The 20,320-nt window shown below is 47.2% G+C and overlaps 1 protein-coding gene across 1 annotated transcript; it reads left to right on the top strand.

The window, feature by feature from the left end:
* Positions 1-6: 6 nt before the first annotated feature.
* On the top strand, positions 7-20,319 carry TCP11 (t-complex 11). The gene is made up of 10 exons (XM_083744988.1): positions 7-329; positions 1,749-1,891; positions 3,784-3,916; positions 4,594-4,714; positions 6,716-6,936; positions 14,564-14,700; positions 15,637-15,857; positions 16,163-16,344; positions 16,863-17,026; positions 19,669-20,319. Exons 1-10 carry the CDS (start codon positions 22-24, stop codon positions 19,896-19,898), a joined length of 1,860 nt encoding a protein of 619 aa, XP_083601114.1. The 5' UTR covers positions 7-21; the 3' UTR covers positions 19,899-20,319.
* Position 20,320: the final 1 nt, after the last annotated feature.

Genomic DNA, 20,320 nt, shown 5'->3' on the forward strand with positions numbered 1-20,320 from the left:
AGTTTCAGTTTCATCCTGCAAATGAGACAATACACTTTTGCTTTACAGGAAGACGTCGGGTTTTTCCTCATTTGCGCCCTCTCTTGGTTTTGTGGTGCGCGACACCTTGCTCCACCCCACCCCGCTGCCGGCAGGTGTTTGGTTCCATCCAGTTTGAATCTGCCGGAGGAGGAGAAAGGGGCGGTAACACCAACGGGCTCCTTAGAAGCTGCGGCGGCGGCTGTTTGGAGGCGGCCAGAGAACACCGGCCGTGCTGCTCTCTCTCCCTTTGCCACCGCCGCCCGGTCACCTGCCCTGCCTCGTCTTTCCCCATCACCTCCCCGGGGAAGGTGAGGGAGCGCCCAGCCCTTGGCCGCTCGCCCTTCGCCCATGACGCTTCTGCGCGCTTGCTTGTCCCCTCACTCGGCACGCAGACGCCGGGCGGCGACGTAGGGAGGCGCTCGCCGCCCGCACTGCGGCTTCCCTCCCAATTCCTGCTTATGAAAATTTATATGGGCCAGCGAATTATTATTATTATTAATTTTAGTTTTTATGCGCCGCCTTTCTCCCTTGACAGGGGCTCAAGGCGGCTTACAGATGAAATAGGGACAGCTAAAAATAACCTCTCCTTGTAACTACTGCGAATATAAAAGTTTTGGGGCACAAGAAGGGCTAGTTAGGGTTAAGGGTTCACTTTCGTTTATTGAATAGCTGATCTCAACTAATCTCCTCAAACAAAGCAAGAAGAACACATAACAGGTCATTTGGAAGTTTCCTGTATGACTGAATCCCACTCTAAAATAGCAGTTTGGAAGTGCTCATAGATGCCTTAAAAAAATCAAAATGAGACAAACTGCAAGGGTCGGTCTATTATGGCTACTTCTAGACAATTGCTATTTTGTAGGTGGGATACAATTGCATACCACAACAAACCTCCTCCCCGCATTGGAATTTTTTGAGCTAAGGAAACTATCAGGAAAATGTGTGTGAAAGTGGGATATTTCTTAACAATGTAACATCTCTACATACAAATCCGAATGAATGCTTGGTAAACAAACAAAAGTCATATATGGTATTCCATGAACTTTGTGCAATCAAATCAGAAGGAATTAAACAGGTTGTAGGGAAGCAAAGTATGACACTCCTTGCATTTCATGGCCTTTGATCCCACTGTTTACATCCCCCTCCCATACATGTGTATGTACAGCTTTATAAAATAAAATAAAAACTAAAGGGAGTGGCAAGTAGGCAAGTAATGGTGGACTCAACTATACAGCTGCAAATAAAACATTTTAAGTGTGTTGTAAAGTGCATTATACAAATGTGACATTAGATGGTGAAGGTGAGATATGGCAAATGCAATATATTTTTGAAACATTTTTTAAAAAGCATTTTCACAACATTTTTTGCATGTGTCTAGATTCCACTGGTGAACAAAACTCAGTTTTCCAGGCAGACATGCTAAATGCTTTATTTATGAAGCTTATCAGTTGCTTTACAAAAGCATCTCAAAGCAACTTAAATGGTACACGTGAAGGAGTGGAGCATAGGGACAGGCTAAAAAGTAGACTGCTACATATTTGTGGTACAAATAATAAAATTAACTGCCAAGATATATTGAGTTAATGGTGGCCACTTGTTATAGGAAGGAGTACATTTTCAATAGCCATTTGCCAAACCTGGGTGCATTAAAACTGATATCTCACAGCATTTAGAAGTTGATCTGATAGTTCACCTCAACATTTTGTTACTGCTATGTTTTCTACTAGGAACAAGATGCCTAATTCTAAAACCACCTCAAGTGACAGCAGTGACTCTCAGAACATAGACTGTAATCCTAGAAGAGTAAGGGACCATGAAGACAGCCATGGCGGAGACATGCCTAGCCTCTGCCCACCTGACACCCCACCTTGTATGTCCAATTATGATTGCTAGAAAAAAATATGTGTCATTTATATTTAGAGCAAAATTGCCAACTCAAGATAAATTACAGGCAACTCCCCACTTACATGGTGGTTACATTCTGGGGCCCCAAGCACATGAGTGAAATCACATAAAGTGGGGAGCACTCTCTAAACACCCTTTAAATGCTCTCCACTACTCTTCATCCATACCAAAAATACCATATCAAAAAATACCCACAACTAGAACTGAAGCTCTGGGACCAGCAGGAGGCTGGAGGACGTGTAGGAAAGTGGCTACTGCTGCTCTAGCCTGCACATCCCTGCTGCACTTCCAGGCTCTTTGGGGCTTCCTCTGCCCTCAATAACATCCTTTTTGAGCTCTGGGGAGGGTCTCCTTGTGAGACACAAGGACTTTCCAGCTCTCTCCTGCCATTTCCAGGTATGAATTGAATTATTTAATTATTTCCCAGTGCTGTGTGTATACATGTCACACGCAAGTAGAACACGCATAAGTGGAGGGATGCCTATATACAAAAGGGTATTAACAAAGAGTTTGGGGCAAATGTGAAGCAGTGTCTTGTTTATTTTTCACACATTCAAAAAATAATACGCTGAAAAATAATTTGAATTTAAATTGCAAAACAACAAAGCTTAATATGTATTAGAAGATCCAAAGTTATTGTCATTATTTTTCACATTATTATCAAGTGAGATAATATAATTGGGGAATTGCACTTGCCTTATCAGCCAGCCTTTGGGACTGCTGCTGCTGCATGCCAGGTTGGCTCTGAATAAGATCTCTCTCATCCATGATCTGATTGTGGATGAGGAGGCTCATCTGGTCTGTATTACTGAGACTTGGGTGGGTGAGCAGGGTAGAGTTGGTCTCACCCAGCTGTGGCCACCTGGGTACCCAGGGCAGCATCAGAACAGACTTGAGAGTTGGAGAGAGGGAGTTGCTTTATATAATTTTTCTATCCAGACTGAGAGGGGGTATTGTTTTTGTTTGTTACCATGTTATGTACTTTTTGTGTTTTTGTATAGTAAAGCACCCTGTGATGTTCAAATTAAGGTTGGAATACAAATTTAATATATTGGGGATTTGACATTTGAACAAGTTGCATTATAATGAGCTGACTCATTGTTTCATCTAGCTCAGTACTTGCTGCTCTGACTGGCTTCAGAGTTCTCTGACTGGGGCGTTTCGCAGTCATGCTACATGAATTTCTTTTTCAATGAAGGCACTAGGAATTGAATGTGGAATCTTCTTTATGCTAAGCTTTATTCCACTACTAAGCCTTGGTGCTGTCCCATACTATTGGTACATCCAGACAAGTATTCTTAAGTGGCAGCAACTGTCAAGCAAATGTATTTATGACATCCAGTTGGGAATGGCACATTCCTTTTTGCAAGTTTCATGATTTTGCAAGTGAAGCTGGGGACCCCCCCCCTTTTCTGTTTTTAAGAACATTCATAGTAAATTGGGTGATTTAATTCAGGCCTTCACAACTTATGAGCTACCAAGTAGTATATAGACAACCCTGTTTTTATAATTTGCCTAGGACTGCAAAAACAGTATGAATAAAAAATACATGGTTGATATTGCCTTGCAGTGGCGTAGCGTGGGGGGTGCAGGGGGGGCCAGCCGCACCAGGCGCAACATCTGGGGGTTAGGGTTAGGGGACGCAAATCCACGGGTTAGGGGGCGCAAATTACTTGCCTTGCCCCGGGTGCTGACAACCCACGCTACGCCACTGTTGCCTTGGTGGGTTACAAATAGTGTATGTCTTTTTACATTGGTCTACTCTAAAATAAATAGTTGCATTTTCCTTTCCTATATATATAATCTTTCCCCCTTTGATGGGTAAACAAAGTGCTGTTCTGTTTTATTTTTATGCAGCCAGTCCTCCCCAAATTCTTTCTGTGTCAGAACTCATGGAAACAGCCAATGAAGTCTCAAAAATGACCATAGCACATGAAATTGTAGTAAACCATGACTTCAGATTGCAAGAGGTGAATTTCTTACCAAACAGGTAGGTTTTATTTTCCTGGTTATTTTCCTGGTTTTATTTTAGTTTCCTGTTAAATCTAGAAGGATATTGTTGGTAAAAGGATGTGGATTTGAAAAATTAAGAAAGATTGTGTAATCCTTTTTAATTAAAAAAACTTATTTATTGATTTTTCACAAGCTTTTTTAAAAATGGTGTATTGTGTTTGTACAGACACATTTTCTTACATGTCTTGCCCAAAGTGATCTCCTTTCAAGATGTCCTATTTAACTGCTCAATTGAGAGTGAGTTAAACCACTGAGCCTAGGGCTTGCCGATCAGAAGGTCGGCGGTTCAAATCCCCGTGACAGGGTGAGCTCCCATTGCTCAGTCCCTGCTCCTGCCAACCTAGCAGTTCGAAAGCACGAAGTGCAACTAGATAAATAGGTACCGCTCCGGTGGGAAAGTAAACGGCATTTCTGTGCACTGCTCTGGTTCGCCAGAAGCAGCTTAGTCATGCTGGCCCCATGACCCGGAAGCTGTACACCGGCTCCCTCGGCCAGTAAAGCGAGATGAGTGCCGCAACCCCAGAGTCGTCTGTGACTGAACTTTAACTGTCAGGGGTCCCTGATTCAAAAAGCAAATATCCAAGGCTTCACTATGGATCATTCATATCAAATGTAAGTGGAAATATGTTAATAGCAACTGTTTTTGACTCACAGTTTGGAAAGCAGAGTGAAAGAGACATTGCATAAAGCTTTTTGGGACATTCTGAGAGAACAGCTCTCCAAAACGCCACCAGACTATTCCCATGCTATCAAGCTGCTACAAGAAATCAAAGAGGTGAGATGTTTGTGTATGTTTGAGACTTCGTTATTTATAGCATACACAGCTTGACCTTTGTCATAAATAAATTGTTACATTAACAATATATGTGGTCATATGTAAAGAAGAAAAAGTGAGATTTCCAAAACCAGTAACTAATGTTGCTTAGGGTTGCCATATTTCAAAAAGTAAAAACCAAGACACTATGAAAGGTATTGAGCTTTTTAAAGGAAGACCGTCCCACCCCCGGATGTCAATTCCACTTTTGAAATCCTGGTAATGTCCGGGACATATAGCAGCCCTAATATTGCTTGAGAATTTAAGACTTTAAGATTTATTGACTGTCATTTGCCTATAGTAGGCAAATATTTTTCCAGACATCCCACTTGCTAATATTTGTCACACAGTTATGTGCAATCAGGCTGACAAACATGGGTTAGGTTCCCCCCCCCCCCGCCCTCCATATTTTTCTGCCGTGTTATTCACACTTGCACACATAGCAAATGTACAGCCAACCATTCATAATTATTGTCTCTGGTTAGCCATGTGCAAAAGCAAGGTAGTCTGAAAAATTGTGAAACCACTCACTATTCCTTCCCATGCACACTTCAAGCTGTGATTAGCGATTAAGCTATGTAGCTGCTATAGTTGTGTAACTGTTCCCAATTGTGTATGTTCTCAAACTTCAGGTTTGCAATCAGTTTGAACATTTGCTTGTAGAAAAACATTTTTCTTGTTGCAAGGGACAGGACAATGGGCTTGGTTTCCAAACTGTATTCTATTTTATTGGACAATTGCAAGGTTTAAAATTCTTTTGATTTTTTACTATGTATGCTTCCACCTTTCCGTTTGAGAAGTTATAAGATTTATTTATGCATTCAGTATAAGTTTGTCTGAGCTGAATGTGTTGTTGTATCCAGAACGGGTTTTGTTTTATATAGGGACTTGTTCTAGTTAATAACCCACCTACTTTCAGCAGCGAGAAACATCATAGCCAGACACTAGAGAGACCTATCAGGAGTAAGCATGGACCAATGGTATCAAATAGTATGGGAAACGACCTTATTAGAAAAACTAACCAATAAACTAAAACTGACACGGGGACAAATAGAAGACACCTTCACCCTGGTTTGGTTGCCCTTTATCACACACACAGCCCAAGAAGACAACAACACGAATCCCCTGACAGCATACAAATCAATCTGGCTAACTTGATTCAAAAATACACACACCCCACTCACACACAAAAACAATTCTCACTACAGCCAACCAAAGACAACCAACCACACCCTAAGCCACACCCAACCTCTCTCACCACCAAGGAAATACAGCATGTGAATAGTAAAAGAACCCATACAAGTAACGCTGACACAACCCCTCGCACACGCTAAGTAGGATAATAGAAGCATAACCACCCAGCCCCACCCCACCCCACCCCACCCACCACTCCCCACTCTCCCACTTCCTCCCTTCTTCTTCTTCCTAATTGTTTAAACCAATTCATAAACCAAGAACTCATACATTGACCACTAATAACGAAACATATGTTGTAGATACTTTTGCACATTTATTATGCTATTTTTGTGATATACATATGACATGAGAAAACTTGGTATACTTATTTGTATAACATTAGTTTTGTTTATAAAATCATTCTATATGGACTTGTTCTGTTTTTTACTTTACAGTGGTACCTCTGGTTGTGAACGGGATCCGTTCCGGAGCCCCATTTGCAACATGAGCAGAACACAACCCGCGTGTGCGCGGGTCGCGATTTGCCACTTCTGCGCATGCACGTGATGTCATTTTGCGCGTCTGTGCATGCTCAAGCAGCGAAACCTGGAAGTAACCCTTTCCGGTACTTCTGGGTCGCCGCAGGACGCAACCTGAAAACACGCAACCTGAAGCAAACGTAACAAGAGGTATGGCTGTATTCGGTTATAGTCTTATAGGGTTTTGAACGTAGCAAATGAAAATCAATAAGGTTATTAAAAATGGCAACACTTTATTCCTATGTAGACCCTACTGTCCTTGCTCCTGCCCCGACAACATCGTCTGCAAAGTCAGATTGAAGAAACTCTGGACATGGAGCTGATAAAACAGGAGGCTGAGCATGGTGCTTTAGATATCCCCAACCTCACCGCTTACATCTTAGGTACAATGGCAATGCTCTGTGCACCTGTTAGAGATGAGGAGATACAGAGACTACGAGTCATGGCAGACCCAGTTCATTTGCTCAGGTGGGCACCATTGGCTTGGACAAAGGTAATTTTCTAAAAGTAATATATCCTTTACTGAATTTATCCTAAAGGAAGATGCATCATTTTGCTACCCTTGGGAGTACAACATCTGTTATTCGATCTCCTTGGGATTTGATTTTATAAATCAGTTTTATAAATCACCTATCATTTCATAGCTGTGTGTGTGATGGAAATAAATAATTTTAAACTAAATTCATCATTTGGCTTTCCTTAACAATTCCAGGGGTAAATAAATATTGATATTCAGACCATTGTCTTCATCACTAAAACATGTCATACAGTAGGTTAGGATGTAACCCATAAAGCACTGCTTATTGTAGTATACACAAGCAGCAGCGAGCCAGAAACTCCCATGTTCCTTACTTCCCTCTCTTCCTTTGGCACAACTGTAACCATGTTTCTTGTCTTGTCCATGGAAGAAATTTGGTTAGTTTGTTAACAAGCCAGAGTCATAAACCAACCTGATCCTGACTTGTTTGAACAAACTATAGTTTGCCCCAACCAAAACCCCCACTCCTTTCCCCCAGTGTGGATATAAAGAAACTCTGGTTAATTTAACAGAGAAAGTGAAAGCCTACAGTCTCCTCATTGTCATGCTTGCTGCTGCTAGTGCACATCGCACAAAAACTAGCATTATAACCAAAAAGACAGAGAATCACAGATGACAAAGAGCAAAAGGTCATGCCTTTCAATCCTTTACTGCAAGGTAGAACTAAATCTACATTCTAAGACAAGCTTTTAACATGTAATTGCTCTGTGGCATAGCACTATGTCTCCTTAGCTATTGAGTAATTTTTTAAAAAAATGTCTAATCAAATTTTGCTTTGGTATACCTGGGAACAGCATCTTCCTCTTCCTGAGTTGTGCTTCTGTTTATGCTACACTAGTTCTGTGATCACCATAGTAGTCTAAAGAAGCTCATTCATCAGTGGTAACAGGTTTGGTTTTTGCTCTTTAGTACGATTTCCTAGATTGGGTAGTGTCAGGGGTTCAGAAGGAGAGACACAGGAGGGGGAGCAAATGGAGAGTGAGGAGGAGGAGTACGAGGGGGGCGCAGGCAGTGACAGTGGCCAGAGTTATTCCACAAGCCTCTCTAGCGAATCGGAGGACTCACAGAAGGGAGCGCCGGTGGCCAGAGCAAGGGAGATTCCAAGGGAGAAACCTCAAGAGGGAGGGGCCAGCGGGGAGTCTCTGAACAGCAGCTGGAGATCAGGGCCAGCGTCTCCACCAGAGCGCAGTGGGGAGGGGGAGTCCCAGGAGTCGGGACCAGTGTCCTCACCACCAGAGGGAGGAGAGGAGTCAGGTTTGGCAACACCCACATCAGGAAGCGGGGAAACGGTCAGAAGGAAAGTCACCGGCTGGGCGCGCGCGCCAAGTTCAAATGTACAGGAGCGCGGCACAGCGGGGAGCCCGGGAAGGGAGCCAGGTCCTAAAGCCCGCCGGAGGGAGGGGCAAGACTCAGGAGGCTCCGCGTCAGAGGAGTCCAGGAAGGAGGGAACCCCAGAGGGCAGAAGGACCCAACGCAGGAAAGAGCAGCGCAAGAGGTGGAGCCAGGCTAGAATCTTAAACTGGTGTGGGTGGAGCAGTGAGTCAGAGGGGACTTAGCCGGTCTAGCGTTAAGACGTGGGCCTGCGCGCCCAGAGCTTGGAAATGGAAACTAAACTTCAATAAAGACTTTTGTATATAATATCCACTGGGCGTTGGTCCTCTGTGAGCTGGGACCTAGCGGCAGTCCTGACAGTAAGTCCCCTCTCCATTTTCACCAATTTTGCAACCTCGTGGAGTGCGGGAAAGCAGCGAGGGGTGAAGATTGGTGCTTCGCGAGCTCACGAAAAACAGGGAAATGACTACCGAAGAGAGGATAGCGAGTTTGCAAAACGCAGTGACGCAGTTGACTGCAGAAATTGCGGCTTCCAGAAAGAAAGAACAGGAAGCAGCTGCTGCCTGCCAGGATCTGCGAACCAGGTTAGAAGTGCTAAGTACACAGAAGCTACCAGCCACCAGACCAGAAGGGATTGGGCTGGGAAACAGAGGAGGGAGCCTGGTATCTCACTTCAATGGGGACCTGCAGGAGTATCCTAACTTCAGAGCAGATGTGATTTATACATTGCAGCTGCTTGACAAAGACTTTAAAAATGAGGGAGAGAAAGTGGGATTTATTATTTCGCATTTGCGGGGGGAGGCAAAATCGTGGCTGCGCAATCTATGGAGAGACAAGGATCCAGCCCTCCAAAATGCGGCTGCCTTCATTAAAGTGATGGATGCGTGTTTTTTATCTGAGATTGATGTGGATATCGCTAGGAGGGAGATTCACGGACTAAGACAAGGTAAAGCCACTGTGAGGCAATATCATGCACGTTTTTTCGGATTGGTGAATGTACTAGCCTGGGAGAAAGAATCGCCTGCCGTCAGAGACCTGTTCTGGGAGGGGTTGAGCGGAGCTGTGAAAGATGAGATCGCAAGGGGGGGAAGACCCCAAACCACCAAGGAAGTGGTGGAACGGGCACTCTCCATTGGGGTTCGGTTGGAAGGACGCCCTTGGGGCAGGGAGGAAGGGCATTTGGGACGCACGCCAGCGAAAGGACTGCCTCCCTTCCCCAAGGAGGCGGCGCGCGCTCGATCCATGCCTCCGCTGGGAGGGGGAGAGGAGCCGATGGAGATAGGTGGTGCTAAGGCTCACTCCACAGTCGGAGCCCTAACTCCGGGAGCAGTCAAGATGAAGCCTCCTAGAGGAACCAGGAAGTGCTACATCTGCGACAGTGCTCAGCATATGGCAAAAGAGTGTCCCCAGCGGTTTCACAAGCATACTGCAGCCGCAGCGACAGTAACAGACGCAATTCAGCAGAGGGAGTCGCAGCAGGAAAACTCCACTGTCTGGCTGGAGATGGCATCTCTGGGGACCAGCCAGACAAGTCAGTGAAGCAATCCCCAGGGATCTTACAGCCCACCGACCCCCTCCCACCCAAACCAGTAGTGCAGCTCACCGCATCCCTTCAGCTCCCCAATGGGCTACTGGTGGAAATTCCCATCACCGTAGACTCGGGGAGCAATGCAGATTTTATAGACATGCAGTTCCTCCAGCAACATGGCATAGCCCTTCTGCCAGCGGCGGTACCTCTGAAAGTCGTCACAGTGGACGGCAGGGAGCTACTGGGAGGGCAAGTGCTACAGCAGACGCCGCCAATGGTGATGCGCATTGGAAACCACCGTGAGGTCATCAGCTTCAACGTCACCCGCCTGTCAGACACGCCCATAGTGTTGGGAATGAGTTGGCTGGATAGGCACAGCCCGGCATTAGCTTGGTACCAGCGGCAACTGACCTTCGGCTCCTCTTACTGCGCAGAACACTGCATCCTGGCGGACTTGGAAGATGAGGGGCACGAGGATGGACCACAGCTGAACTTGGGCATGTTGCAAGCGGTGCCTAACAAATACAAGGAGTTTTTGGAGGTCTTCTGCGAGAAAGAGGCGGATAAGCTGCCACCCCACAGACCCTACGACTGCAAGATCGACCTCCTGCCCGGGGCGACGCTCCCGACGGGGAAACTGTACTCCATGTCTGAGGATGAATTGCAAGAGCTCAGGGAGTTCATAGATCACAACCTGAAGCGGGGATTCATCCGGGAGTCCAAGGCGGCAGGAGGCAGTCCCGTGTTCTTTGTAAAGAAGCGGGACACGCCCCAAAAGAGGCTGGTCGTTGATTTCCGCTTCTTGAACCTCAAGACCAAGCCCTCAGCATTCCCTATGCCCAAGATCGATGACCTGCTGGCGACGGTGAGGAAGGGTCGCATCTTTACCAAGTTGGATCTGCGCGGAGCGTACAATCTCATTCGCGTACGGGAAGGCGACGAGTGGAAAACAACCATGTTTACGCCGCTGGGCACTTATGAATACAGAGTTATGCCTTTTGGATTAAAAAATGGTTCCCACTGCTTTCAAGCCTTCATGCATCATGTCTTGGCGGGTCTCCTCTACAAGAAGTGCGTCTGCTTCCTGGATGACATCCTAATCTTCTCGGAATCGCCGGAGGCTCACGAGAGAGATGTTAGGGAAGTTCTGCAGAGGCTGCGGGAGCACAGGCTGTACGCCAAGCTGGAGAAGTGCCAGTTCGACAAGACGGAGGTGGATTTCTTGGGCTACAAACTGTCCGACAAGGGACTGGCTATGGACGGTGCCAAGGTACGTGCAGTACTGGATTGGAAGAGCCCACGCAATAGGAAGGAAGTACAGAGGTTTGTCGGTTTTGCCAACTTTTATCGCAAGTTCATCAAGGGTTTCGCCATGCAGACAGCGGCCATCACCGACACCCTCAGTTCCAAGAAGAAGAGGTTCATCTGGACGGAGCAGGCAGAGCAGTCCTTTCAGAAGCTCAAGCAGCTCTTCGCTTCCGAAGAGAACCTACTGCACGTAAATCCCAGCAGGCCCATGAGAGTGGAGACGGACGCCTCAGACAGGGCCGTGGGAGCCGTTCTGTTGCAGCAAGACCACCAGGGGGACTGGAGGCCGTGCGCTTTCTACTCCAGAAAACTCAGCAAAGCGGAGCAGAACTACACCATTTGGGACAGGGAGTTGCTGGCCATACATGCAGCCTTCAAGGCGTGGCGGCACTTCCTCGTCGGAGCCAAGCACACGGTGCAGGTCCGCACAGACCATAAGAACTTGGAGTACTGGCGCACGGCGAGGTTCCTGAACCAGCGACACATCCGCTGGGCGGAGTTCTTTGCAGATTTCGACTTCAGAATTGAGTACATCCCAGGAAACAGCAACGTCTTGGCGGACGCGCTGTCCAGAAAACCGCAGTATCTGGAGGCAGAGGCACCGGCGGCGGCCAAGCACATTTTCACACCACAGGCGTGGGCATGCGCGTCAGCCACGGTGGACCTGGACGCGGTGCGCCGCGCGCTGCGAACAGACTCGTTCGCCCGAGCCAAGATGGAGGAGGTGTGCAGTGGCAAGGCGAGGGGCGACGAATTCCAAGTGCGAGACGGCCTGCTCCTACGCAAGGGAGTCCTCTACGTACCAGGAGACAGCCTCCGCGCGAAGGTCCTGCAACAGCTGCACGACGCGCCCAGCGCGGGGCACTTCGGCAAGGAGAAGACGGTGGACTTAGTAGCCAGAGACTTTTGGTGGCCTAAGATGCGGGGGGATGTCGCGGACTATGTCAATAGGTGCGACACCTGCCAAAGGGCTAAGCCTGTGCACCAGCCGCCGGCGGGCCTGTTGGAACCGCTACAGACACCGTTCGTACCGTGGGAGAGGGTAGCCCTGGACTTTGTCACAGATCTACCCAGCTCAAGGGGCAAGACGGCAGTGCTCGTGGTAGTGGACCTGTTCACCAAGATGGCCCACTTCATTCCGTGCGCGAAGGTGGCCACGGCCGAGCAGACCGCTAAGATGTTCATAGACCACGTGTTCAAGGTGCACGGCCTACCACGGTCTATTTTGTCCGACCGGGGGCGCCAGTTCATCTCCAACTTCTGGCAAAAGCTGATGGGATTCCTGAACGTCAAGGTCAGCCTGGCGTCGGCGAGACACCCGCAAACTAACGGGCAGGCGGAAAGGGTCAACGCCATCATGCAGCAGTACCTGAGATGCTACGCGAACCAGCAGCCATCGACCTGGGTGGACTATCTACCGTTGGCCGAGTTTGCCTACAACAACACGAAGCACGGGTCCACGGGGGTGACCCCATTTTTTGCCAACTACGGGAGGCATCCCAGAACCTTCCCGGGTCTGGACACAGTGCGGGAGGGGGAGCCACAGGGAGCAGAGGAAGTGGCAGCGGAGTTGCAGGAGATCCACGAGCAGCTCAGGAGGCAGTTAGAGTTGGCAAAACAGGCTTACAAAGTGCAGGCAGATCGACACAGGAGGGTTGGGGAGGACATCCAGGTGGGAGACTGGGTCTGGTTGGCAGCACAAGCAGTTCCAGCCAGATCGTTAGCCAAGAAGAAACTAGGGCACAAGCAGCTAGGGCCTTACCAAGTAGAGGCGCAGATCAACCCAGTGGCCTTCCGGTTGACACTCCCGGAGGGTTCCAGAATGCACCCGGTCTTTCATAGATCAGTGCTCACGCCCTACAGAGAGCCCCACAGGTTTCAAGCACCGGGGAAGGCGCCAGACCCGCTCAGAGAAGCGCCCAAAAAAGGGGGGTCGCCGAAAGGGGAGCCACTTAATGAAGCCACTGAGATTTTAGACTCAAGGTGGGGGGAGGACGGGATTGAATATCTTCTCGCCACGGAGGACACCCCGGCCAGCGCCAACAGGTGGGTGCCGGATTACGCAGTGGAAGAGCAGTTGCTCAAGGAAGAATTCCACACACTTTTCCCGCACAAGCCTATGCCGGCGGGCTTTTTCGAGGATTGTTTGTTCACACCCACACTCTCGGCCAGCACTTTCCGGGGTTTCTCGTCAGCTGAGGACTCGGCTCCGGGAGGCAGCTCTCCGGAGGGATCACTTTCAGGTTTTGGCACGGGGGGATCTTATTGGTGGGAGGACCAACCCGAGGTGGGCTGGCGCAGAGACATGCCGAAGGGGCCCTGGGAGGTGGACCCCCATCAAACAACAGGGGGAGGAGGGCTCTTGGGTGATTTGGGGTCGAGCGCAGATTTCGAGCACACCGCGCAGGAGATGGAAGCGGAGGAGGTCGTCGTCGACGAGCCCATGGGGGACTTCCCGGACTTATCTCGATGGTTGCAAGCCTCAGGGGACGAGCTGTATCCTGGACTCACCCCTACAACAATGGAGCACCCGGAACCCGCACCGGAAGAGGGGGAGGGGGGAAGGGGGGGCTTCGAGGGGGGGATGGATGTCAGGGGTTCAGAAGGAGAGACACAGGAGGGGGAGCAAATGGAGAGTGAGGAGGAGGAGTACGAGGGGGGCGCAGGCAGTGACAGTGGCCAGAGTTATTCCACAAGCCTCTCTAGCGAATCGGAGGACTCACAGAAGGGAGCGCCGGTGGCCAGAGCAAGGGAGATTCCAAGGGAGAAACCTCAAGAGGGAGGGGCCAGCGGGGAGTCTCTGAACAGCAGCTGGAGATCAGGGCCAGCGTCTCCACCAGAGCGCAGTGGGGAGGGGGAGTCCCAGGAGTCGGGACCAGTGTCCTCACCACCAGAGGGAGGAGAGGAGTCAGGTTTGGCAACACCCACATCAGGAAGCGGGGAAACGGTCAGAAGGAAAGTCACCGGCTGGGCGCGCGCGCCAAGTTCAAATGTACAGGAGCGCGGCACAGCGGGGAGCCCGGGAAGGGAGCCAGGTCCTAAAGCCCGCCGGAGGGAGGGGCAAGACTCAGGAGGCTCCGCGTCAGAGGAGTCCAGGAAGGAGGGAACCCCAGAGGGCAGAAGGACCCAACGCAGGAAAGAGCAGCGCAAGAGGTGGAGCCAGGCTAGAATCTTAAACTGGTGTGGGTGGAGCAGTGAGTCAGAGGGGACTTAGCCGGTCTAGCGTTAAGACGTGGGCCTGCGCGCCCAGAGCTTGGAAATGGAAACTAAACTTCAATAAAGACTTTTGTATATAATATCCACTGGGCGTTGGTCCTCTGTGAGCTGGGACCTAGCGGCAGTCCTGACAGGTAGTTAAATGTTTACTTTGTTCCTGTTGCCTATGGTAGAGAGATCTTCAGAGTTCTGAATCTAATGAAAATGGATATGGTAAATTTTACCATACAAAGTCTTCGACCCCATCTCCAAGAGCATTCTGTTGAGTATGAAAGGAAAAAATTCCAGGAGCTCCTGAAGAAGCTACCAGGTGTGTATCAAATATGATTGTAAAATAGTCTCTGCTGCAGACTAGAGCAGAGGGTTAACACATGCCACAACCACATCCAAAGCACTTCTTAAACACAGGTACACATAAGCACAAGAGGAAACGTTTAAGTTTTAAAATCCCAGTTTATACCTGAAACTTTTCTGGAAGATAGAACTTTTCCTCTACTTCTGTTACCACATAGATTCTCTGCTTCCCAAATTATGATATGGAGTTGGAGAGGATATTGTACGTTTTATGGTTTCCCCTCTTCTGAGATGGGCACCCCCCATCAATTTTAATGATAATTATGACTGGTGTTGCATTGGTATTTTCATTATGTTTTTAATTTTGATTTCATGAACACTGTTTTGATAAAATTCTCTCTTTTTATTTAGCAGTATAAAAAATTATAAAACAAATAATAAAAAACCAGAATTGTCAGAAGTGGGTTGGCAAACTGTTTTAGTGCTAGTTTTGTTAGTAAAAATGTAGGTAATGTAATAGTAACAGTACCTCTCCCATCACTCGCTTCAGTTTTGGAGAGAGGAGAATATTTATGTGAGAGAAGGTGGAGGGAGAAGCAAGTGAGCCCCTGGAGTGCTCCTAATGAAAACAAATGTTATGTACTCATGAAACCTAGCGCAAAGTTATACCTGAAGATTACTATAAGTAAAAGGGACAATATTTGATTAACCACCTCCCTTTTTGCAGTCTTAATTTCCTGGTAGCTTCCATAAATGTGCCCTCATTAAGAACTGTTTTACTCTTAACTTTTCACTAGTGTTTTTTTTTTTTGCACCATGTTATTTATTTAAGAAAAAGGCTAAATGCAATGATTATTTGTTGCCAGTAAGGTGCAAATAAACACGAGAAAGGACCAGCCTACACTTCTTGTTTTTTCCTCCAAATCTCCATTTCTCTAATGTTACACTTTAGGTGGCCTCACTTGTACAACTGAGTGGTTGCGCAAGGCAGCAGCTGAAATATCAACCTCTGATCTGCTACCCTCCTCATCCACCTCTGAGACCAAAGGATCGTCTGTTCCACCCTCCTCTCCGGCTGCTAGAGAAGTGTTATCTGTCCATAGTCCCACAGCTGTGCTAAACCAAGCATACATGGACTTGCTGCATTGGGAGCCTGGAAGAGAATATCCTGAGGTAAAAGGCACCTTATGAGTCAGAAATAATAATAATTCATTTTCAGAAACGGGTCTTAAGATAACACTATAAGGCCACATTGTGGCACACTAGTTGGCTACAAGTTAGGCAGCAAAACACAGAAATGCAATGACCCATTTTCTGTCTGTTCGTTGCTCACACGACAACCCACAGCCTTCAGTAGCAGGGAATGTACCAGCTTACCTTGGGCATATTTCCTTTTACTCCAGTAGCATAAGATGCATCTCAAGTGCTAAAGAAATCTGCATAGTAACCCACTGGTTTATACTGTTATTTCTTTGCAGACTATGTTGATGGACAAAGCCCGCTTGGATGCCCTTCAGATGAAAGTGAATCAGCTAGCCATTATTGCTGCAGTCCTACTAGTGAGCAGCAGTACATGTGGAAGAGTGTTCAGCTCACCAGGATGTGGCGATAGGCTAAAACGGGTAATAAAAGCCCTTCTGGAAGGACTTCCTCACACAAGGTAATATTTTTATATTATTGGTGTTGAAGGCAGGAGAGATACTCACCCAAGCCCAGCCTCATGTAGGCTGATTGTGGGCACCTAGAAAATCCAGAGTTAATCTAATGCCTCTTCATGCTATTTATGAAGAGGCAGTGAGAACCTGTGTCAGTCCTTCTGATGAAGGTTGTCTCCTATTCTTATTCATGGAGAAAGCATGCCCACTTCACTTGAGGCATAAATAAATTGTATGTTGTAACGATAATATAGCAGAGAGAGAAAGGCAGAGGACTGAACAGGAGTTCAGTATAAGCCAAACTAGGGGCACAACTGGTCATATAGCTTCTGTGTCAAGGGGGGGAGAGAAGGTTACTTCATAAATATTGCAGGCTAGTTGTTGCCTACTGCAGGCAAGATTTTTTTAAGACTTAATTCTATAGGATTACAACAGGTTGACCACTTCTCTGCTATTATGCATATATAAAGTTCAATTTCAAAGACCTGTCAGATTAACTTGGCCCCATCTCTGTGTGGCTTAGGTTAGAAGATGTTTTAATGGATATCAGCAATCAAATGCATGAGGAAGTTAATAGCATTCTCCTGCAGTTGGGGTATCCTGTTCTCAGCACTGACAAGGCTGCTTCACTTAAAGGCCAACTCACGAGTCTAGCAGAGAAGGACAATGCAGTACGGATTCTAATTGGTGAGTCATGAGTTTTTGCATATTTTTAATGTAATATCACACTTGAGTATGAAAAGGCAGAGTGTGTATTGCATTACCATATTTTAACTGCAATTTTTTGTTATAGTGCATTTCATACATGGTTACCCTGGAATCACCTGTGACAATATATACGTTAGTATCATATAATGATACTACATGCCTCCACTGCATTCTCATTGTGCCGTCCAGCAGTTATTCTAGGTAGTACAGGGCTTTTTACAGTCTGCCCCAAAGGAGGGAAAGAACCATTGGTAGCTCGCTGTGACTTGTTTGCAAATTATTTTGAGGATAAAATCGCTTGCATCCACTGGGACCTTAACTGTGGCAAATGAAAGTTTTCCAGAGCACCGTCTAGTCTTATTATGTTGCATGCTTCACTTAAGACTCGAGGATGTGCACAAGGTGCTTGGATCAGTCAGGGTGGCCAGTTGCACTCTGAACCCTTGCCCCTCTTGGCTGATAAAAACTAGTAGGCAGGACAGTTGGCTTAATCTGGGAGGTGATAAATGCCTCCTTGTGAAAGGGGGTGGTCCCAGTCTGCTTGTAGTGCTACTCCTCAAGAAGTAGCGCTACTCCTCAAGAAACCTTCCCCGGATTTGGAAAATCTAATTACTGTCCAGTATCCCCTCCTTCAGCAGAGTTTTTGAGTGGGTGGTTGCAGACCAGATCCAGGCACTTTCAGAGGAAAGTGATTTTCTAGATCCATTTCAATTGAGGTTTAGGTCCAGTTTTGGCACAGAAACAGCTTTGGTCACCCTGTATGATGATCTCTGTTAAGTGAAAGACAGGGAAATGTTGATTATCCTTGAGATACTATTGACCTTGGTATTATTCTGAAATGGCAGTCTGAGATAGGGGTGGGTGGCACTGCTTTGCAGTGTTTCTGGTCCTGCTTGGATAGTTGTTTCCAGAGGGTAATGCTTGTGAAGTGGTCTTCAGCCCCATGGAGCCTTCACTGTGGGGTTCCTAAGGGTTTGATTATATCCCTCATGCTGTTTAACATTTACATGAAATTGCTGTGTGGGGTCATCCGTAGTTTTAGAGTATGTTATCAGTAATGTGCTGATGACACACAGGTCTACTTCTCTACATCTGCAGGTGTCGCTGTGGATTTGCTGGACTGTTGTCTCAGTAATGGACTGGATGAGAGCCAATATACTGATGCTCAATCCAGATAAGATTAAGGCACTATTATTGGCTGGTTCCCTAGACTGGTGGCCTGCTTGATGGGGTTACACTCTCTCTGAAGGAGTGGGTACACAGCTTGGAGGTTCTTCTGGATCCATTGCTGTTGCTTGAGGCTCAGGTGGCCTTGGTGGTGCGAAGTACCTTCCATCAACTTTGGCTGGTAGCCCAGCTGCTCCCCTATCTGAACACAGATAGCCTCTTTTGTAGTCTGTTGCTCTGGTAACCTCTAGGTTAGATTACTGCAAAGCATTATATATTGGGCTGCCTCTGAAGATGGTTTGGAAACTTCAGCTGTTGTAGAATTCGGTGATCAGGTTGTTCACCAGGCAGGGCAGTCTGAGCAGTTTAACTCTAATCCTGACCCGACAGCACTGTCTGCAGAGCTGTCGTAAGCATATGCGGTGCCAGGGTGCAAAGATCTGCCTGGTGCCTCCCCCCAGGTTGCCCAGTCCCAGGTGCGCAGGGGGGGCGGAGCTGGCCGGCTGCCCCAGCATCTCGCGGGCTCAGTTGCCCCTGAACTCGCGGCGCAGTGCTGCCTGCAGCAGAAGAGCCCATTGCAGCACTCCGGATGGACGGACTCTTCCCCAGACTCAGCTCTCAGGCCCCGGACTCTCGGCCTGGCGCCCCTGAGAGCCCGAGTGCCCTGCACCCCTAGCGCCTATGGGCAAGACAGCCTTGTCTGCCAATTGGTTTCCAGGTCCAATTTGAAGTGCCGGTTTTGACCTGTAAAATCTTAAACGGCTCAGGACCACAATATCTCAAGGACCCCTCTCCGTAACCTGACCCCTGCAATGATAATCTGAGGCCCTTTTTTGAGTGCCCCCTCCACGAGAGGCCTGGAGGGTGGCAACACAAGAATGGGCCTTTTCTGTGGTGACTCCGTTTGTGGAACACCCTCCCTTGGGAGGCTTGCCTGGCATCGTCCTTACTTATCTTTAGGCACCAGCTGAAAATGCATTTCTATAACCAGGCCTTTGGCTGACTGAACATTCTATGGCCTTTTAAATGGGTTTGTGGGAGGGGTTTTTATTCTTGTTATGTATTTTGTGTTCTCATTTTGTATTTTCATGTTGAATGGACTTGTGATGTTTGATTAAGGGTGGTGTACAAATTTAATAATTAATAATCAAATCACAATTACATAGTGGAATTAATGATACACCTCATGTAAAATTGCATACAAGAGGCCATTTACATGCCATTGTGATTAAATGAATACTGCAGTCACAATGAATATTTTAATTGCATATCAACATCATCTGTATAATGATTTTGTACAACACCACCCACTTGTTTCTATGAAAAGTTCTATTCCTGTCCCTTCACCCTTTATTATCCTATCTGCCTTGTGATTTTTCAGCTAACTAGGGAGCCCTAACATGAATAAGTTACAGGAATCAGGTCTTTTTCTAAATCTGTTTTAATTCCTACAGAGCAACGGATCCAAACTTTTCTTAGGCTTTGTTTGTATCCTGGTGGCCAGAACGCTAAGAATCTACCCCAAGGCCTTGCTCCTATTCAAGAAGAATTACTGGAAGTGGGCCAGAGGTTTGGCAGTTTGATTCATCACAACAGACAGGTGTTTGGTCCCTACTACTCAGGGATACTGAAGAAATTGCTGCTTCCAGAGGGAAAATCTGAAGCAGGGACAGATTCCCATTAACAATCTAAAACAAGCAGCACACGCAAAGGCAGGGAGAGGGGGAGAAAAAACTGGCAATTGTTCAGACTGTGCTTTGGCTCAAAATCCACTGCAATCAAGTGAGCAGCTGTCCTGCTCTGTGCTGTGATACCTAAAGCACTCATACAGCTGGACTATTGAAGCTGTGGGATACAGTTACATAAATACCAACTGACAATGCCAAGTTTGCCGCAGTAAACCTTTAAACAGCTCAGAATGTTGTCTTGTGTTTTTAGACTAGCTGGTGCATTTTCCATCAAATGGGAAGGGCAAAACTAGGGACCTGATCTTGTAGCCATTAATGTAGAAGGTAATTAATTTCAGTGAAACTAGATATGCAAGCATATTCAGGATTAAGCCTTGTTAATAAACAATACAGACCAGTATACCACATCAACCCATAC

This window comes from Podarcis gaigeae, assembly GCF_964106915.1.
Source record: "Podarcis gaigeae genome assembly, chromosome: 6".
Lineage (NCBI taxonomy): Eukaryota > Metazoa > Chordata > Lepidosauria > Squamata > Lacertidae > Podarcis > Podarcis gaigeae.